The sequence below is a fragment of the Aulonocara sp. 'chitande type north' Nkhata Bay genome, linkage group LG15 (assembly GCF_057382095.1).
Source record: "Aulonocara sp. 'chitande type north' Nkhata Bay isolate Kocher_YH1m ecotype deep benthic linkage group LG15, A_spYH_male_GT1.1, whole genome shotgun sequence".
Lineage (NCBI taxonomy): Eukaryota > Metazoa > Chordata > Actinopteri > Cichliformes > Cichlidae > Aulonocara > Aulonocara sp. 'chitande type north' Nkhata Bay.
The window spans coordinates 13,664,957-13,683,971 of NC_141358.1; the positions used below are offsets into that span (position 1 = coordinate 13,664,957).

The window sequence follows — 19,015 nt, forward strand, 5'->3', positions numbered from 1 at the left end:
GTGTTTTGAGACATCAACCTGCTCTGCGCTTGAGTCCCTGCTTTCAGCCCGTGACAATAATATCTTTATTTTATTTTATTATTAATTTATTTGTTGTTCCCAGAGAGCAAGCCAAACACTGGTCCTGACTATCTCTAGTAGTGGTGCACTACTAGTGAATGACCGGTGAATGTGGGGCGACGGTGGCAAGAAAAAACTCCCTCCTGGAGGAAGAAATCTTGGGAGGAACCAGGCTCTCTGGGAGGACCCTTCCTCCTAAGGGCAATACTTACCAGCGGTCTGAGACGACGGTTGTTCCTTCTCAGCACGATGATGGCTCTAACTTGCTTCCACACCCTGTTTTAGAATGAAGAGAAAAATGATTAACAAGGTAATAGGACATTTCAAAATTCTCTCAGCTGCTGTGTCTTCTTACGTTTCTCTTGTAAAACAGGATGTAGGCAGACTGCTGCTGTTCCTCAAAAACTGCCGATCCAGTTGTGTGGAGCACCCGTGCATCATTATAGGTGAGCCAATGATCTGATGTAGACTGTGGGCTCTCCTCAGGATGCACAGAATGACAGATGTAGTGTCCTAAGATCACATTAAGACAAATGAATCCAACTTCTAAAAGTCAACTGATTCAAGCAAACAGTGGTTTGGACTTAGTGCTTCTTAAAACATCAAAAGCTTTTGTGTGTGAGTCCTTCACTCAAAAGTAGCATTTTCTGTTTGTAACAAGTCAGTTGTTTTACCTGATTCTGTGCCTCCATAGTGACTAATGATGCTTATGAGTTCATAACGGCCATCACCCTGAGAAGGAACAAATCCAAAGATCAGTTTCATAAAGTCTCACATCAGTGCGATAATTAAGCTGATTCTCTGAGATGTTCTGCAGTCTGTTTTTACCTGTTTGGATGACACCACCAAGTCCCTCTGCAGCCTGACGGGGTCATTCACCTTCTGAAGCTTGTGGGTTTTTGTAAAGCCAAACCTCTTCAGGTGAAAGATGAGAACTCTGGCAGAAAAGAAAAAAAAAAACCCAAGGTACAAAATAAGAAGAATGAGTGTCAAACACAAACCGAAGATGGGAGAAAATGACTGCTCAAGTGTTGTCTTAAAAACTCTGATGTTTAGTGCGCCACAGTTTGGAAATCAGGTCAGTCGATCAATTCTGATGTGACCTTACTCACCTTGGCAGTGTATCAAAAGACTGCTTCACTTCCGAGGTCGTCCCTCCACAGTCACAGGTAAATTCGATTTTTTGTTCCTAAACAACGGCAAAGAGAAAACAGGCTTTATGGTAGAAAAAAAAATCACAACCTATGCGCACACACAAGATCAGTGATACTACATCTCTACTGGAATTTGTGATCTTACCTTCAAGTATGTCCCTAACATGTCCTCAACAGACCCCTCTGGAACCAGGTCAAGGGACAAGCTTGTAAATTCCTCCTGTTGTGATGACTGGTGACCGCAGCTACACATTTAAGGAGTAACGTAGTTAAAGTAACAATCAAGTAGGTGGAAAAGAGGTATATGAAAATGTTGCAATCAGCCCTGTGTTTCTGAAAGACTGGCTTACCTCTTGCATGTCCTCATGTTTTCCATTTTGAAAACATGATGGTCTTCTACTGGGCAGGTATAACTTCGGCCCAGGAGAGCTGCTTCCCTCTTCAGGTGAGGTGAGAGGCTTTTCACCTCATTGAGGAAAAAGGTTAGGAATTCATGAGCGTCCTGAAAGAAAAACACAGAGGAGATTTAGAACATAAACATTAGAAGGTAAAGCAAAAAACAAAATGTCCAAATAGCTGACGCACTTTCTGTGCACTGCCTTCGTATTCAGGAACCTGTTGGCTGAATGCCTTCTTAAAAGACATTAGGCGGCGTTTTTTAAGGTCATAATCTCTTGATTCATGACAGTTCCTGATGTTCATGAGCCTTCTGTAAAAAGGAAAGGGTAAACAGACATTTCTGGTGTTAGATATCTTTGTTCTTCAGGTTTCTGAAGAAAGTAGAAGGTTGACGTAGCGCACCTTAAGAGCCGAGCTTCTGGGACTGCTCTCCACAAAGTCTCCTGACGGCTGACATCTCTAATGAACTCCTCATTGTTGAAGAGGCTCTGCAGGCAGGAGTTCATGTAGCAGCTGTTTACAATGTTTGGAAACCTGCCACACATACACAAAGTTTACACTATCAGTGTAAAATAACTCATTTCCACTTTGACAAAGAGAGCTTTGGTCCTCGTGCACCACGTGTACTCACCCGAAGCGGTCCACAGTCTGAACTTTATTTTTCTTTTTTTTTCTATCCTTCAAATTTTTCCCTAAACTATTGCAAAAAGGTAAAAACACAAACACACAATTAGGAAAGATGTCAAGAAGCTAAGCAGTGTATGTGCATGTATGCATGAGCTTTGAAGTTTAAACATTTTGGAGGACGTTTTTCTCTTACATGTCAAGCACCTGCTCCAATCCATCCTCTTGTGCCAGAAACTCCATAAGCAAAGTGTCCCAACTCAGGTCTGATGGCTCACTATGTTCAGTGGTGTTTCTAACCTGGTTGGAACTTTCACCACATTCCTTATGGGTGCTGCTGCATGCAGAAAGAAGAAAGGAGTCAGGGATGCATAGCAAGCACAACAGGACAACAAACAAACATTGTCTCTCTGGAGAAAAGCATTCAAACATCTAATTCTTATTGTGATCAGCAATCGGCCAAAATATTAAAAGCACTTACCTGGGATTGTCTGTAGTTATGACCTGTACTAGGTCCTCTGAACTGTTCAGTGGAGGCTTGATGTCCAGTTCTTGGCCTTTTGTTTCTAGGCAGTCTTCTTTTGGTGGTGCTGCCTCAGCAAGTGTACAGTCCTGCTGCAGGTTCTTTAATCTGCAAAAATATACAAATATATAGAAGATTAAGTATCAAATCTGCAACCAGAAGGATCCCAAAAGAATTTTTCTTTAAAGTGAGAAGATTAAAGTTTCCCTTACTTGTCACTCTTTTTATCAGGTTCCCCTGTTGTTTCTGGAGCAACCAGTTCTCGACCTTTTGTTTCTAGGCAGTCTTCTTTTGGTGGTGCTGCCTCGGCAGGTGTACAGTCCTGCTGCATGTTCTTTAATCTGCAAAAATATACAAATATATAGAAGATTAAGTATCAAATCTGCAACCAGAAGGATCCCAAAAGAATTTTTCTTTAAAGTGAGAAGATTAAAGTTTCCCTTACTTGTCACTCTTTTTATCAGGTTCCCCTGTTGTTTCTGGAGCAACCAGTTCTCGACCTTTTGTTTCTAGGCAGTCTTCTTTTGGTGGTGCTGCCTCAGCAAGTGTACAGTCCTGCTGCAGGTTCTTTAATCTGCAAAAATATACAAATATATAGAAGATTAAGTATCAAATCTGCAACCAGAAGGATCCCAAAAGAATTTTTCTTTAAAGTGAGAAGATTAAAGTTTCCCTTACTTGTCACTCTTTTTATCAGGTTCCCCTGTTGTTTCTGGAGCAACCAGTTCTCGACCTTTTGTTTCTAGGCAGTCTTCTTTTGGTGGTGCTGCCTCGGCAGGTGTACAGTCCTGCTGCAGGTTCTTTAATCTGCAAAAATATACAAATATATAGAAGATTAAGTATCAAATCTGCAACCAGAAGGATCCCAAAAGAATTTTTCTTTAAAGTGAGAAGATTAAAGTTTCCCTTACTTGTCACTCTTTTTATCAGGTTCCCCTGTTGTTTCTGGAGCAACCAGTTCTCGACCTTTTGTTTCTAGGCAGTCTTCTTTTGGTGGTGCTGCCTCGGCAGGTGTACAGTCCTGCTGCAGGTTCTTTAATCTGCAAAAATATACAAATATATAGAAGATTAAGTATCAAATCTGCAACCAGAAGGATCCCAAAAGAATTTTTCTTTAAAGTGAGAAGATTAAAGTTTCCCTTACTTGTCACTCTTTTTATCAGGTTCCCCTGTTGTTTCTGGAGCAACCAGTTCTCGACCTTTTGTTTCTAGGCAGTCTTCTTTTGGTGGTGCTGCCTCGGCAGGTGTACAGTCCTGCTGCATGTTCTTTAATCTGCAAAAATATACAAATATATAGAAGATTAAGTATCAAATCTGCAACCAGAAGGATCCCAAAAGATTTTTTCTTTAAAGTGAGAAGATTAAAGTTTCCCTTACTTGTCACTCTTTTTATCAGGTTCCCCTGTTGTTTCTGGAGCAACCTGGTTTCTTCTCTGTAGAAAGAAACCAAAAGACAGGACATAGCTGTGTGCTTCATTGCTCTTAATTGCTCCCATTTCATTGTGATGAATAAATGCTTGATGATAGTGACTCTTTCCATAAAACATACCTTCCAGAATTTGAAAATAGACCAGCGGGACTTTTTCTGTGGCTTTACAGTGGGGGTCTCTGCCTCTGTATCGCTGTCAGTTTCCTGTAGAGAACGAACAAACATAATGTTATTAAAAAAGAAAAGTCACTTAAAATTAACAAATACATTTTAAGGAAAATATGCATTTCATATGTCTTCTGTAAAAGCAAACCGAGAAACAGCAGAAGAAGTGTCTCCATTTTATTTTCTTCTTCTTCTTTATACCATTTTCATGGTTAGGTGTTGTGGCAGCAACAGAAGCATCCGGGACGCTGATCGAGGACAAAAGTGTAAATGTTATTTTTCAAAGTGGAAATTTTTAACAAGGAGCGCATCCTGGATATTGCAAATAAAAAATAATAACTGTTATGAAATACCAAAATGAACAAAATCATGTATTTTGTACATTTACACTCTATATTTTCAACTAATCTCTGAATCGATATAAATAATAGACAAAACTAGAAGTAGTAAAAACGATATAAACACACAAGGCGGAAGAAAAACAACAATAAAAGGGAAATAAAACAGCTCACACTAAACCACTGCTATAAATATCTCCGGCAACATTGGATTAAAGAGTCACATTTCTTTACCTCTGTTGAGACGTAGAAGGAATTTCCTTCTCTGCCACGTTTTGGTTTTTTGATCTCTGTTTAGAAAGAAGAAAACCAACATCAGTAATGGCATAAAACAAACATTCCAAGGGAGGCTCTACATGAAAAGTGTCCAGTTAGAAAATTTGGTATTATTTTAGATTATTTATCAATTTAGTGAGCTATCGACTCATGAAGTGGACCGATATGAATATGTTTAAATAAATTAAAAACAATTTATTCATGCCTCAATTTGAGTTTTAAAGTTTATGGTATGAAATACAAAATACTTCATTTGGTTCAAAATTCAGTTTTTACAAAAATCATCTATGAAGCTCCATTAAAAGCTTCAAAATGCTTATTTACTGTAAGAAAATATACAGAGAAATGTGCTACAAGTCTCGTCAAACTTACCTTTCTGAGAAAAAAGCGTTTGAACATCTTTGAACCTAATTTGATCGCAGTGAAAATCTTCTGTGCTATGCAAAAGTTCAACTGAAAACAAGTTCAATAGTTGTATATTTATAAGCTTTCAGCATAGAATGTTCATACCCTGAACATATGTCATCATAATGTATGGGGCTAGTTTGCATATTTTGGAATGTATGCTCATTGGAACTGTGTGGTACTCGTCTCCAAGCAACCCCACTGTACATGCTTGAAATGTACAGTGCAATGTGCAAAAAATTGCAAAAATAAACAAGACAAGACAGTGCAATGGATATGTGCAAAATGCTGAGTATTGTGCAAAAGTAACTTGGTGTGTGTGTGTGTGTGTGTGTGTGTGTGTGTGTGTGGAGCAGGGCGATATGACCAAAAATATTTATCACGATATACATTTGAAAATTTGCGATAACGATATAACTGACGATATAACTGACACTCGACATGTGCAGTAGTAGCAGCAAGCAGGTGAATTCTGTACATTAATATGAATAGACATCTGACTATTTTACAGGATAGACAATATAAACATATTTAAAATTAAAGGAATTGAAATGTACATTGTGCCTTGGTTTAGAGTGTCTGGAAGAGAGTCCTGTCTCAGTCAATTATAGATGATGTGAGAGGGCGGGTGTGTGTGTTTAGGGCACGGATGGCTTGGGGATAGAAGCTCATTATCGCAAATCTTCAAATGTATATTGTGATAAATATTTTTGGTCATATCGCCCTGCTCTAACTCGGACTACCTGTCCGCTCTTACCTGTTTCTTTTGCTCTCTCTGCTGTCTTCATCCTACATCCAACTTTACAGCTATTGTTTGGGATGATATGATGAAACTAAAGGGTGGCTGGGCACCTGGAAAAAAAAAAAAAGAGGTTGGATGAGGCTGCAGCTCGTGTCCCAGCCTTACTGGCATTGCCCCTCAAACCTGCTGCACCACCCCTTCCCTGCAGAAATGACAAGAAAAGAAATGACAAATGATGGGTCTCTGATGGGCAAAGACAGACAGACAGACAAAGTCCCTAGAGACACAATTTCAGTCAGTTCTATGCCAAGTTGTTGTGAATAAGGGTAAGTATGGAATTGAGTGCCTTTTTTATGTTTGAATAATTCATGCTGGTGTTACAGGGCTTAGTAAACAAAAACTAATTTTGATGAAAGAAGCCAAGTACAAGGACCTCAAAAAAGCCTACAATGAGGTGTGCCTTTTGGAGAAAAAATACAAAGAAAGTCAGGTTGGCTCAAAGCATTTGTACAGTACTGTATCCGAGGAAATCGATGATATTAAAGCCAAGTTCATAGAAACTTTATATAGCTTACAGTGAAATTATCAAAGAAACCTCAGCTACTTACCTGCTTTTGACTAACAGTTCTCTGAGTTTTGCTTCAAAGAAAGTTTTTTGGTTTATTTCAGCTGTTTTCAATTGATATTGACTTTGTTAGTTAAACATTGTTAACCTGCTTTCAGTGTGTCCTGTACACGAGTCCTCTTAGCAAACCATGACATAGGGCTGCTCGATTATGGCAAAAATGATAATCACGATTATTTTCACTGAAATTGAGATCTCGATTATTTGACGATATTTATTTAACCCTTTAAGACCTACTATAGAACCAAGTCCGCCAGAGCTTATATTATTTTTTTACATGTTGTAGTGCCATTTGTGGGAGCATTTCAAGTTGCTATACAACTGTTATAGCCCATATTTTAATAATATGTATGCATTAAGTCCATAGTAACTACATTAATTGCAAAAAAGTGCAATAAACTACAAAAAAAAAATTGAAAATCGTTTTTGTTTGTTTTTTACATATATTTCTACTTGGAGAAATTTAAGAGGCTTATCCCTCAAAACTTTAAATACAAAAAAGTTGCAAAAAATAGTTTACAACAACAGGAAATTTATTTTGAGTGTCTTCAAAGTTTTATTTTGGAGATACAGCAATTTTTATATACACTGCAGGAAAAACGAAAAAACAATCCTATGATGCAAATTTGCAAAGAAAACAGCATGTGCATCAAAATAAACTATTTCCAGCAGCGCAATTCGAGTTCTAAGCATCCCAGGAACTATTCCGAAGAGTCAAACATGACCAGTATAGGCTTTTAAGGCCTACAAGTAAAAAACTACATTTTCCGCGAAAATGATGTCACTTCCGGTTTCGGCCAGGGAATGGCGGACATGTGATCGTTCGCGCTGACGTCTGTTTCACTGTGGGAAGTGTTACGAACAGCTGATCGGATCGGCAAAGCCTGTTTCTGGAATATTGTGTTTTTGTTCCTGCAAGCGCTTTTTATGCAGTTTTTGCAAAGTTTTATGTGGAAGGAAACCGTGACCGAGGACAAGCTGATGGCATCAGATGTAAGTACAACTCCTCTGGTTTCATATGTAAAACAAATTATTGCGCTAGCTTACACAGTTCAGGTTCTACAGGGATTTAAAAATAGTTACACAAAACGGAGCGTGCTGCTCTGACCGGCTTTAAAGGGTTAACAATGACTTTAAAAAATAATGTAAAATAGTGTGCAACACCACTGAAGTTTTTTTTTTTTTAACCTCTCTTTTCAACCAACAGCAGTCACTCTCCTCTCCAAATAACTTCTGCTTAGCTTTCCGAGCTTCCCTCGGGTCCTCTTAATCAGCGGTCTCCAACCTTTTTTGCGCCACGGACCGGTTTATGCCCGACAATATTTTCACGGACCGGCCTTTAAGGTGTCGCGGATAAATGAGGGAGGGGCTAATAATCGGCTCAGTCATTTTTAATGATCGTTGAAAGCCCAGATCGTAATCGTGATTAAAATTCGATTAATTGAGCAGCCCTACCATGACATAATATCTTTTTGGAGCTGATGAAGCTAAGCTAAAAACTATGGAGGACCACAAGAGCCACGCGCATCGAAATAAAGAATTCTGTGCTTAAATATTGAATTGTAGAATAAATTCTCCATTTGTAAATTCATTTTTGAATTCCAATTTAATAAATTGCATTTCAAAATCCATTTTTGATTCCTGTTCGCTCAGGGATTAACCTTTGGATTAGCTGTTGGATTAACAACTTCATTTTAAAAATACTGCAGCTATTCAAATTTGCCACACTGTGGGATGTAAGGAGCTCTCTGATTGGTCCATCTCTGAGGCCGTCTCTCCTGCATGAAGTCCAGGCGCTGGTTTTCCAGTGTGTGCATCTGTCACACCATCAATGGCTGCAGTATGGAACAGATGTGGGTGTGTCCTCATCTCCCAGAGGAGTCCAAATCATCATCAAACAGCCCTACAGACAAAAACAAGAGGAAATATAAACAACCAGACTATCAGCAGTGATTTAACTACTTTAAGATCTCTGAGAAAATCATTTACAGTATATATCACTGAATTTAAGGCCTTTAAAATCACAGAGCATACAGAAAAAAGTACTAAACTGAATCAATTTCGGCTTTCGTTTTTCATGATGTATATTGTATTAATAATTAAATTTCATTATCTGTGTCTTTACCACACATTTGCCACACAGGTTTAGATACTGTAGGTTAAGTGAATGCTTAAATTGCACTGATTAGAATATACTGGACATTCAAAGCTAAGATTCAGCGCACTGTGTTAGAGGCTGGGATTTGATGAATTTATCATATATACAACCTTTGATCATCATTTATGTCCAGTTGAGAATGAATCTGTGCACTCACATATTAAATGAACTGAAATCAGTAGTGTGATCTCCAGTCTTGATATAAGGAATGAGAGAACTGACAGCTGTTATTTTAATCTGCCTGTCTCAGTTGTTTTAACTCTAAGTATCATAAAGTAATGTGGTAACATCTGGACTGACGAGTTTACTGTCAGCATTTTAATCGCTAGTTTAAAGGCTGTAGGCTGCAGCCATTGCTCTAACACTGTATAAACGTAACAGGCCTCAGTGCTGGTTCTAATAGTCTGAGCTGCTTCCAGCTTTATTTGTGAAGAGCACAGCAGCTTACAAAATCACGTAGCTAGCTCGTACAGCTGCCACGTAAAAATTTCATAAGCTAAGATGACCTTAAAATAATGGGGCTAAGTGCGGTGATGCTAGCGTTAGCCATGTTAGCACGTTACCTTCAACAGGTGGTCAGACTGCATAAACAGGCACTCAGTCAGAGGTTGCGCTCTTCATTTTGCTGCAGGGTCCCTTCATTCTTCACATATCCGTGTTGAGCCGAGTGTAAATCCCGAGGCTGAACGGCCTTTGTACAAGTACACACGCTTAGCATGGCGAAGCTATGAGCTAGAAAAATCCAGGCAGACAGCCTGTGTCTGTCCAACCAATCAGAGAGCTCCTTACATCCCACGGTGTGGCTAATTTGAATAGCCACAGTATTTTTAAAATGAAGTTGTTGATCCAACAGCTAATCCAAAAATTTATCCTGAGCGAACAGGAAAGGGAAATGGATTTTGAAATGCAGTTTATTAAAGTGCAATTGGAAAAAGGGTTTTGAAATGAAGTTTATTACATTGGAATTCAAAAATGTTTTTTGAAATGAAGTTTTTAAAAAGCATTTTAAAAATCAGTTTATTAAATTGGAATTCAAAAATGAATTTACAAATGGAGAATTTATTCTACAATTCATTATTTTGGCTCTTGTGGTCCTCCATAAAAAACAGTCATCATGTAGCAGGAAGCATGAAGTTAAAATCTTTTAAGTGGTACAATAAAGTTTTCATCCTGAAGTGATATCATTGTTCCAGGATAAATGTCTTGTCTGAACAAAAGTTGCCGCTAGTCAGGGAGATGCTAACCAGGTGCTGGGTTAGTTCAAATCCAGCCTAGAGCATTTCTATGTGAGATTTGCATGTTCTCCCTGTGCCTGTTTGCTCTGTGTTCTCTGGTTTCCTCCTACACTTAAAAAATTATTTACAGGTTAGGTAACTGTTCATTCTAAATTGGATGTAGGCGTTCAATGCTTGTCTGTCTCGCTGTTTTATCTCTGTGACATGTGTACCGGGCTTGCCCCATGACATCTAGGTTAGGCTACAGCTACTCTGTGGGGGAAAATGAATGGATGGTCTCGTCTAAGTCATGTACCCAGATTAATTTTGGGGTAAATTATATAATGCTATTGTTTTTCTCAAATTATGGAGCCAAGAATCATAAGGATGATCACCATGTTAAAACTGAGGCTTCAGACCACATTACATAGGTGGTCCATTTTATTATACAGTATTTAGTTCAGCCACAGTTAAACAGAGATGACAGATCACATCAGATTTTCCTCAGTCCAGCATATCACTGATTTATAAAGCTTTACTGAATGATTTCTCAGCATAAAATTATTTATTACAACATAAATGTTTATGCCACTCTGTCTAAAGATCATTTGCGCCAGACTGGATCCGGTTACAGGCTTCCCAGGTGAGAGTTCTTGTCAAAAATTTCTAAAAAGAGCTAGAATGTCACCAATACGCTCTTCTACATCTCCCTCCCTACTTTATACATAGCGGACAGATGGAACTAGGCTATCGGTTTGCTAAAGTTAGCCACGCAATTAGTTCACACACTAATTAGCTGTGAGAGGCAGAGGCACACCAGATTTCCCCAGTGTCTAAAACCCGTTTCCCAGCCTGAAAAAGAGTAAATGAGGTCCTGGCAAAGACAGCAGAAAATATCCAGAAAGAAAAACATGGCAGCTCATACAACAACATTTATCAAAGAGTGGCGTTGTTATGGGAAATGTGAATGGAAATTTTAATCCTTCTTTGTGGGAGAAACAAATATTCCACATTGCCTAATCAGGAGTAACTCAAACATCTATATCTGTTTTATATAATATCATAATATATATATCAGCGGGAGAAAAAGAAAGAATTTAGATGGTGTCTAAACTTTCCATGAACCCTCCCCCACTTTTGTTTATCACCAAATAATCTTGTAAAAATTAGACCATCTTAGGGCTTTAATTTCATGTAAATATCTCTCATCCTGCCCTCCTTGCTGCTGGGATGAACTGTGGTTTCACTTTAAGGCCAGGGGTTCTTTAAAAAGCCAAATTCCCACATGCTTCTATTTGTTTTTACTGCTAGCCAAATGTTTTACTTCACTGGAAAGAGAAAATAATGTCTGGTGAGTGTTCCTGCAATGTGTGGGCATGTGTGGAAGCACATGTGTATGAGTGTATACTGAGGGGAAACTGCACGCCCGAGAATGTGGAAGAAATACAAAACAATTAAAGCTCTGTTAAGAGAGTGCAGTGCTGGCAGGCATCTCATATCAGGTGCAGCAGAGACCCAACAATGGAATGCTCTGAGGTGGTGAGCAGATCGATGTCAGACGTCTCACTTGTCATGAAAAAGGCCCAGATGCTTCACTTGATGGACAGTCTGGACACATTAGCCATTCAAAATGGACACAAGTCATGAGAAGGTCAACTTGATGCCTTCAACCTTGCATGAAATCCCTGCAATTTCCCTGCAAAGTCTTTGATGAGAATCATTACTGTTTGCTCTGATTTTTTTCTGGCCTGGTTCACTGATCAGGTCACGCAGTAAGAGCCAGTTTTATCATTTCTATTTATGGTAATGCCTCCAACTAGCACAGCTATAGTCTTTAAACCAAATCTCATTTTCATCAATGGCATCATCTCAAAGCACATTACTTTTCAGTTTCAACATTTGACAAAAGTAGCAGAAATCACACATTTTCATCATCTGGGCCTTTTGTTTTAGGCAAAGAAGGAGGGAAATATTTGAAGCTTCCCATTCCAGGGAACATTTTGTAACAATCAGGTTTCTGAGCAGTGTCCAGCAGACTTCACATTGTTTCTCTAAGGGGGAGAAAAAAATTCTCTGGCATCATATGAAAGCGGGGGAGGCCTGATTGGAACATTAGCTATTCATGCACTTGTACTTCCCTGGGGGGACGGGATCGGGAATCCCACCCATTTACCAGAAAACGAGAACGTCTCAAGGAAACTGATCCCGATCTGATGGATCTGGGTGGAGCTCTGTTAAGCTGTTTTTCCTTTCACTTTTAGACCAAATCTTTTTCAGAATGTAACATTCTAAAAAGAAAAAAAAATACTTCTTTCTTTTTAAGATATTTAGCTGAAACTCCTTTACAGAGCTGACTGACAGTTGACTGACAAGTCAAAATTTAAATTAAAAGAGAGAAAAAAGTTCAAATCTAGTTCTTTTCCCTTCTTGATTTTTTTTGTATGATCATTTTCATCTACAAAAACCTAATTAACCAGCCGATACATTAAATAGTCTGTGAAGACAAATACAAACAAAGCATATATTTAGTATTTATTCTGTTTCCCACACATCAAGCGAGCACAGAGTAAAATGAACATTCATTCAGGGTTGGGCTCTGGATGTACCTCTGTTTCTCTTTTTGGTACTGCGCATGTTTGCATGCATACGAGTTAATCGGGGCATTTACTGTATCCTTCTTCAGTTGCTTGCTTGTGAGTTGTTCATCATTCAGTTTTGTAGTCAGTAACTGAAAAGCATGCTCTGTTGTGTTGAGATCAGGTGACCCACTTGGTCACTGAAGAATATATCATTTCTTTGTCTTGAGAAACTCCTGCTTTTGCGGTATGCTTTGGATTGTTATCCATTTGCAATGTGAAGAGTTGTGTTCTGTTTTGCAGCATTTAGCTGAATGTGAGCAGAGTATAACTCTGTACATGTCACAATTCATCGTTCACATCATCAACAGCTGTTTTATCCTCTTTGCAGACCTCTTTCCATTCATGAAGCCTTCTAGATCGTAAACTATGATATGTTTAGCTCCTATAAAGCATTCTTGATTTGTTGTGAAGCAGTTTTCCTTAACCATGGAAATAATTCTGTCATCATCCACGTCTGAGGTATTTCAGTCCTTCTGGTGTTGCTGAGCTGACCACTTCTTTTTAAGAATGTAGAAGATTGCTGATTTGGCCGCTACTGAATCTTCCAATGAATAGCCATGAAATGCAAGTTCAATATGTGGAATCACCTCCATTTCTTTTATCTGCCTAATTTGTCATGGAATAATGAGAGAAATTGCCCCTTTTGCCGTGAATTGTCTAATTACATGTTAGCCTCTGAAAAATGGGCCCTATGTCTAAAAATGGCCATATATTTCTGGCCCATTTACACCAATGAGGTGCCATAAATAGTGTAGGAATTCTGTGTGTCAAAGACCCTGAACCCTACAAGGCCCTAAGGACTGAAGGCATGCGTGAGCCACTACCTCGTAACTTTCCTTTTTCTTCAGTGACAGAGAGCCTATTTATGCCCACATTTTGAGAATAAATCACATTTGGGAAACATTTTCATGAAACTTTTTCTTCCTTTATGAGCAGTGATGATAGCGGCCTCTCTGAAGGCATATGCAGACGAATCCAGAGTTTGTGTTCAGATTGTTTGTGCAAATCCAAGCCAGTGAGAGATAAGGACAGAGACAGAACGGCTGAGACAAATGTGCGTCCACATAATCCACGTAACTGTTTTACCTAGACTGAATTCTAGACAGATAGATGAATGAACAAGGTGCCAGAAAGTCCCAAGGTTTTGAAAACTGATATTATCACCACCACCTTACTTGATAAACCTCAGCCACCTAATGCTCAAGGTAAACAAAATCAGCCTTCAGGAATTTCCCCGTTCCCATAAACTTATTATTCAAACCAGATCAAATCCACTTTTTTGTTTCTTCCTCTTTTATTTTTTGTTTTTTAATTTTAATTTTAATTTTCATAGTTTCTTTGTGGTTTACTTGCAATTAGTGCGCTACCAATCCGTTAACATAAGCCACATACAAATGCTATGTTAATTGATACATTTATATACTGTTGTAAAGAGGGGTTCAGCCACGGTCAGACATCTGAAGGGTCAGGGGGTTGTTGCAAGTAAGTTTCTGTTAAACCTCCAAGAGTGATTCTATTTTCTGAGGCACCTCTGACACTCATCTAGACCTCAACAATGCCCCCTTTCTCCTGTCTGCCTCACGCTTGGCTGGCCTCTCTGAATACGACCCAGGGTGAAATAATCCATACTCCTGATCCCCCACACAGCACTTACATAAAGAGCACCCACCTAACCACAAATGCAAAGCTACACATTTTAGTCCTTAAATGTTTTTAGGAGCTCATTGAAACACATGCATAACCTGTATAGAGTTGGCAGCCGCCTGCAACTTTAAACCTCAACAAACTATAATTGAGAATTCACATTTGCAAAGGACAATAAATAAAGCACACATAAAAAACGAGTTGGTGCACATAAAAGATACAGAAAAAGTGTATCTCAACCTTCCTAGCTTCCACAGAAGTGTATGGAAAACTTAGCTAAAAGCGCCATCATGTGGAAATGTTTGGAAATACACAGGCTTTACCATCAACACTTTCAGCATTACACACACGCACACACACACACACACACACACACACACACACACACACACACACACACACACAAAGAGATAGATAGATAGACCATAGTATCTAGTTTCTTTGGATTATTGTAAAGTAAAAAAATAAATAAATAAAGGTGAGGGTGCATTAGCGCACGCAGCATGGGTGTCTTACACATCTGTGATGTTTCATTCAGATGACATTACCAAGCCACTTTCTGCATGCATTACATTTTTATGGCTCCAGAGTAAGGATCCGGGTGCTCTGGAGCATTATATGAAATGCCAAAGGAGACCTGAAACTCCTGAGCAGCTGAAATCTTACACCAAGCAAGAATGAGAAAACATGTTACTGTCAAAAATAGAGCTTAGTATTTCGCATTAACAGTTACAGAAGGGTTTCAACATTTCATATGCTGTCCCATTTTAAATATAGGGATCACCGGAATTTGAAATCATTGCATTAAATTTCCACAAACCATTATGATTTTACACGGTCCCAGCATGTTTTGAAAATGTGGTTGTGAATGAAGAAATGAACTAAAATAAACTGCAACATGTTCATCATGATGTTGCCTCTGAAAAGTAAAAGGTATCTGTCCTTTACAACTAAATGTTCTGCGTTGATAACGTACAGCAGGGTTTAGCCCTAAATAGCACCATTGTGGGCATCATAGCACAGAGGGAGTGAGTTAGGAGGAGGGCAGGCCTGCTGCACTCTGGCTGGGATCCATACTTAACACATAATCTATATTATCTTTAGTCTGCATGTTGACACATTCCGGATACGCTCAGTAAATAACCACAGAGACAAGTAAGACTTCATTTTCTTGTATTTCGCTGATGGGAAATTTTTAAAGTTTATTGATATGTTTTGTTGAATACTATAATGAATACTTTGCTTGATTTTTGTTTTATTGATCGGTTTTTGTCTGGTTTTGTCTCTTCGTGCTTTAGTGAAGAACTGATGAGGGTCTTTTTCCTCCTGATCTGTCATACCAGTATTTTTTGTGAGCTTTTGCTTTGAAAAATTAAATCTGCCACCTCATAAATACGAAGCAATATTTTTTGAGTAAAATGCAACTCAGATATTCAAATACATGAAATTAAAGGTTTATTTATTCAAATAATTGATCATTAAGGCAACTGTACTTGGCATAAACTGTATGTGTACAAGTGAATGTAATTCGACCAGATTCCATTAAATGTAACATTTTATATTGTACTTATGCAACAAAATTACATCAGTACAAAAAATTTACATGTAATGTAACTGCTTAAAGTCTTACACACACACACACACACACACACACACACACACACACAGCTGCTGTCTTTGTTGTCTAGGTAATGTGTCCTGAACCGATTCATTAATAATTCATTACTTTTCTTTTGAAACTTACACCCTTGTATTTTACACCACTTTCAGAGTAAGGGTATCCCCCTGACATTGGCCTCCATCGAGCAAGTTGTCATGTTTTGATAAGAGACCGAGGGTGGTGAGGTCATCGTCTAGACTCCTTATCTTTACAGCCATTTAAAGGGTAGGAACCTTTGGTGGCTCTTTAACACATTTTTGAAGATTTGGATTTTGTCACTGTTTTAATGCATTTAACTATTTAATTCTTTAAAGACTTTAAAATTGATTGAGTGTATATTTTAAAAATCGAATCTTTTAAAAAATTAAAAATAGGAAAGAATACTTTTTTTTTTTGTTTGTTTTACAGCACTAATTGAATATAAAAATATTTTCGTATCCAAAGTCCTATTATTACTTTCCTTGTGTTTTCACCTGTCTCATCACTTTTCCCTCCCTTTTCTACGTAGCCCTTGTGGTTTCCCGTTCTTTTCCCCGTCACCTCTGTTTATTGCCAGCATTCTTTGGATCTTCTCTGACGTTTGCGCCAGAAAACTCCGGGAAGATGATTATACACTGTTTTATTTTAGGCTGTTTATTTTTGGGATAACCAATGTAAAAGAATAGTGGCGATGTCTTTGGTCCAGGCTGTGAAACGATCACTTTACACTTTTAGAGAGGTCCCAAAAATTCATTGCATTGACAGCACGCCGGTGCATTAGTGCATACTGTTGGCCTGCTCATCTGTAAAGTTTCCATTACTACTGAACAATATGCAGTTGTTAGAGTAACTGCTGGCATTTGCCTGTAATTCCTTAATGTAAAAGAATGGGCCAGCCACATTCTGCATTTATCCAAATGGCATGTGACATTTCAAACTGACTTGCAGTAGTATAGCTCCACGTGTCTTCAATAGTTCAGCTTATATTATAACATGCATATGACTGTGTGCATGTGTGTCAAGGCAGAGGACGAGGTTAATCCATCTGCTCAGACAGCCGAAGGAGTAAATAGTCTCAATTTGGGAGGAGGGAAGAAACACATAATCTCATGTCCCGCCTGCCCCTCATCGAAGCCGGCAGTAATTTGGACTAGGGGGTGTGGGTGTGGGTGGAGTAGGGGGTTGTAGCTTGGTATAGCCATGTCAGTGAAAGGGCACTTGGATACACATAAAACACATACAACTATACACACATACACCCAGGGCCGCCTCCAGAAATTTTTCATAGGGGTGGCCATATAGGAGTCACTGAAAATATTGGGGGTGGTACACCAAAAATAGCATTTTCAGTTTTATTATGCTGTTGTCAAATATTAATTACTTGAAAAATATAGCAAAAAACAGAGTAAGAAGATAATGATATGCCTAGTTAATTTCCTGCTATTAAAGTTGTTAGATAGAAATGCATTTTTCATTCCCTGTGAAGAGCTTAGATCTGCATCTTTGACATTTCTCACCCAAATTGAATAATTTCTTTGCAGTTGAACCTATCACAGCTATTGGCTACAGCTAAATGCTTCCCTTTTCTTCCAGAAAACTGCTATACTGAAGACTGACTTGAGTATCAGGTGACTGAAAGTTGCTACAACACGAGGATGGAGACAGAACCAAATCCAGAAGAAGGAGCCAGCACTCCAGACAATTCCAAGGAAGAAGGAAGTCTGGACACATCAGGGTTTGAAACAACTGCTGAGTGTCTGGTGGAGCTGATAAACAGCATGGAGGTGATGCTTTTGGACGTGGAGCAGTTGAGGACCACCTGCAGCGAACAGGTTTCTGAGCTGACGCATGCGGCAGCAGACCTCAGGAAGCAGCAAGAGGACCTTAAAGAGAGCTACTCCGAGCTGTCCCGAGAAATACAGGAAATCGTGGAATCAATGGACGACCTGTTCAGCACCAAGAGTGCCTTTGAACCTCAAGAGAAGCAAACAGAAGCTGAACCAGCAGCTTTGAGGGACAAAAAGTGACTGGCAGATTTAGCTTCTCTTTGTATCGTGTTTGGGATTGTGGTTTTGAGTTTGGATGCTTACATTTTGAATGGATGGGTCGGTGATGGGGCGAGATGCTGAAGTTTGACATCGCTGAATCGTGCTTTATTGTCTTTGTTAAGGTTTTTGTCATTGATTGCTAAGTCTAGCAACAACAATATTTTTTCTTATTTTTATAATATAATATCACTGACTTTATGTATATATATATATATATATATATATATATATATATATATATATATATATATATATATATGAATGCTGGATTTTCCCTTAAAATAATAGTTTCATTCAAACATTAACAATATGAACCCAACAAAGGCACAGTTTATTGCCTTTCTTTTTTGTTTGATTGCTATGTACTTGCATCTTAAAGGCGATGACAAGAGACTATAACGGCTCCTCTAGTATTGCAGCTCATTGGCACAGGAACGTTGATGTTCACTGATTCCCGGTGTTCCTTGTCCTCCATGCTACGTTCACATCCAGGCCATGCTCCACTGTGGTTTCTTGCTAAAAATAAAACTAAATAGAGCTTTAAACCTATGTTTACCTCCCACTAGCTCCCCTGTTGTGATTTACTCGTCTGTATTTAGTGGTTACAGGATGTGTGAAGGAGACAATCAATGGTGAGACACTTCAGAAAAGGCAATCAATGGAAAATTCTCTTTCACACTGAGTCACGTTTTAGTGCGCTTCGCAAATAATACAACTTTAAGATATGTTGCAGAGACGTATTTAAATTGCACGTGATGACACATGTAACCTCCTTTATATTATGAAATGAACCAAACTTTGATGATGTTCCATTTCTGCATGAATCTATATATTGCCTCTACATTTGCATAATTTCTGTACCTCCAAAACATTTGTGTGAATAAAAAGACTTGATGTAAATTAACAACATGAGTCTCGGTACGTGGAAGTTCT

General features: G+C 38.6%; 1 protein-coding gene and 1 long non-coding RNA gene across 2 annotated transcripts; one reads left to right on the forward strand and one right to left on the reverse strand.

Moving 5' to 3' along the window:
* Window positions 1-394: 394 nt before the first annotated feature.
* Window positions 395-5,695, reverse strand: LOC147312738 (ubiquitin carboxyl-terminal hydrolase 46-like). The gene is made up of 16 exons (XM_086264331.1): window positions 5,341-5,695; window positions 4,927-4,982; window positions 4,503-4,602; window positions 4,310-4,393; window positions 4,138-4,193; window positions 2,719-2,868; window positions 2,434-2,574; window positions 2,245-2,310; window positions 2,016-2,147; window positions 1,800-1,923; window positions 1,565-1,716; window positions 1,360-1,459; window positions 1,173-1,249; window positions 889-997; window positions 735-792; window positions 395-573 (listed from the first exon to the last, which is right to left on the reverse strand). The coding sequence occupies exons 1-16, from the start codon at window positions 5,365-5,367 to the stop codon at window positions 395-397; spliced, it is 1,611 nt and encodes a 536-aa protein (XP_086120457.1). The 5' UTR covers window positions 5,368-5,695.
* Window positions 5,696-15,432: 9,737 nt separating this feature from the next.
* On the forward strand, window positions 15,433-18,276 carry LOC147312739 (uncharacterized). The gene is made up of 3 exons (XR_015125023.1): window positions 15,433-15,550; window positions 16,166-16,280; window positions 17,628-18,276. It is a non-coding gene; the product is annotated as an uncharacterized LOC147312739 (long non-coding RNA).
* Window positions 18,277-19,015: the final 739 nt, after the last annotated feature.

Bases quoted from the DNA above. Each gene is read 5' to 3' on its own strand.
- LOC147312738 (XM_086264331.1), bottom strand. From the start codon at position 5,367: ATGTTCAAACGCTTTTTTCTCAGAAAG. The intron at 4,194-4,309 runs GTATGTTTTATG...TTCTTTCTACAG, and splicing joins CTATTTTCAAATTCTGGAAG to AGAAGAAACCAGGTTGCTCC. The intron at 998-1,172 runs GTGAGTAAGGTC...CTTTTCTGCCAG, and splicing joins TCTTTTGATACACTGCCAAG to AGTTCTCATCTTTCACCTGA.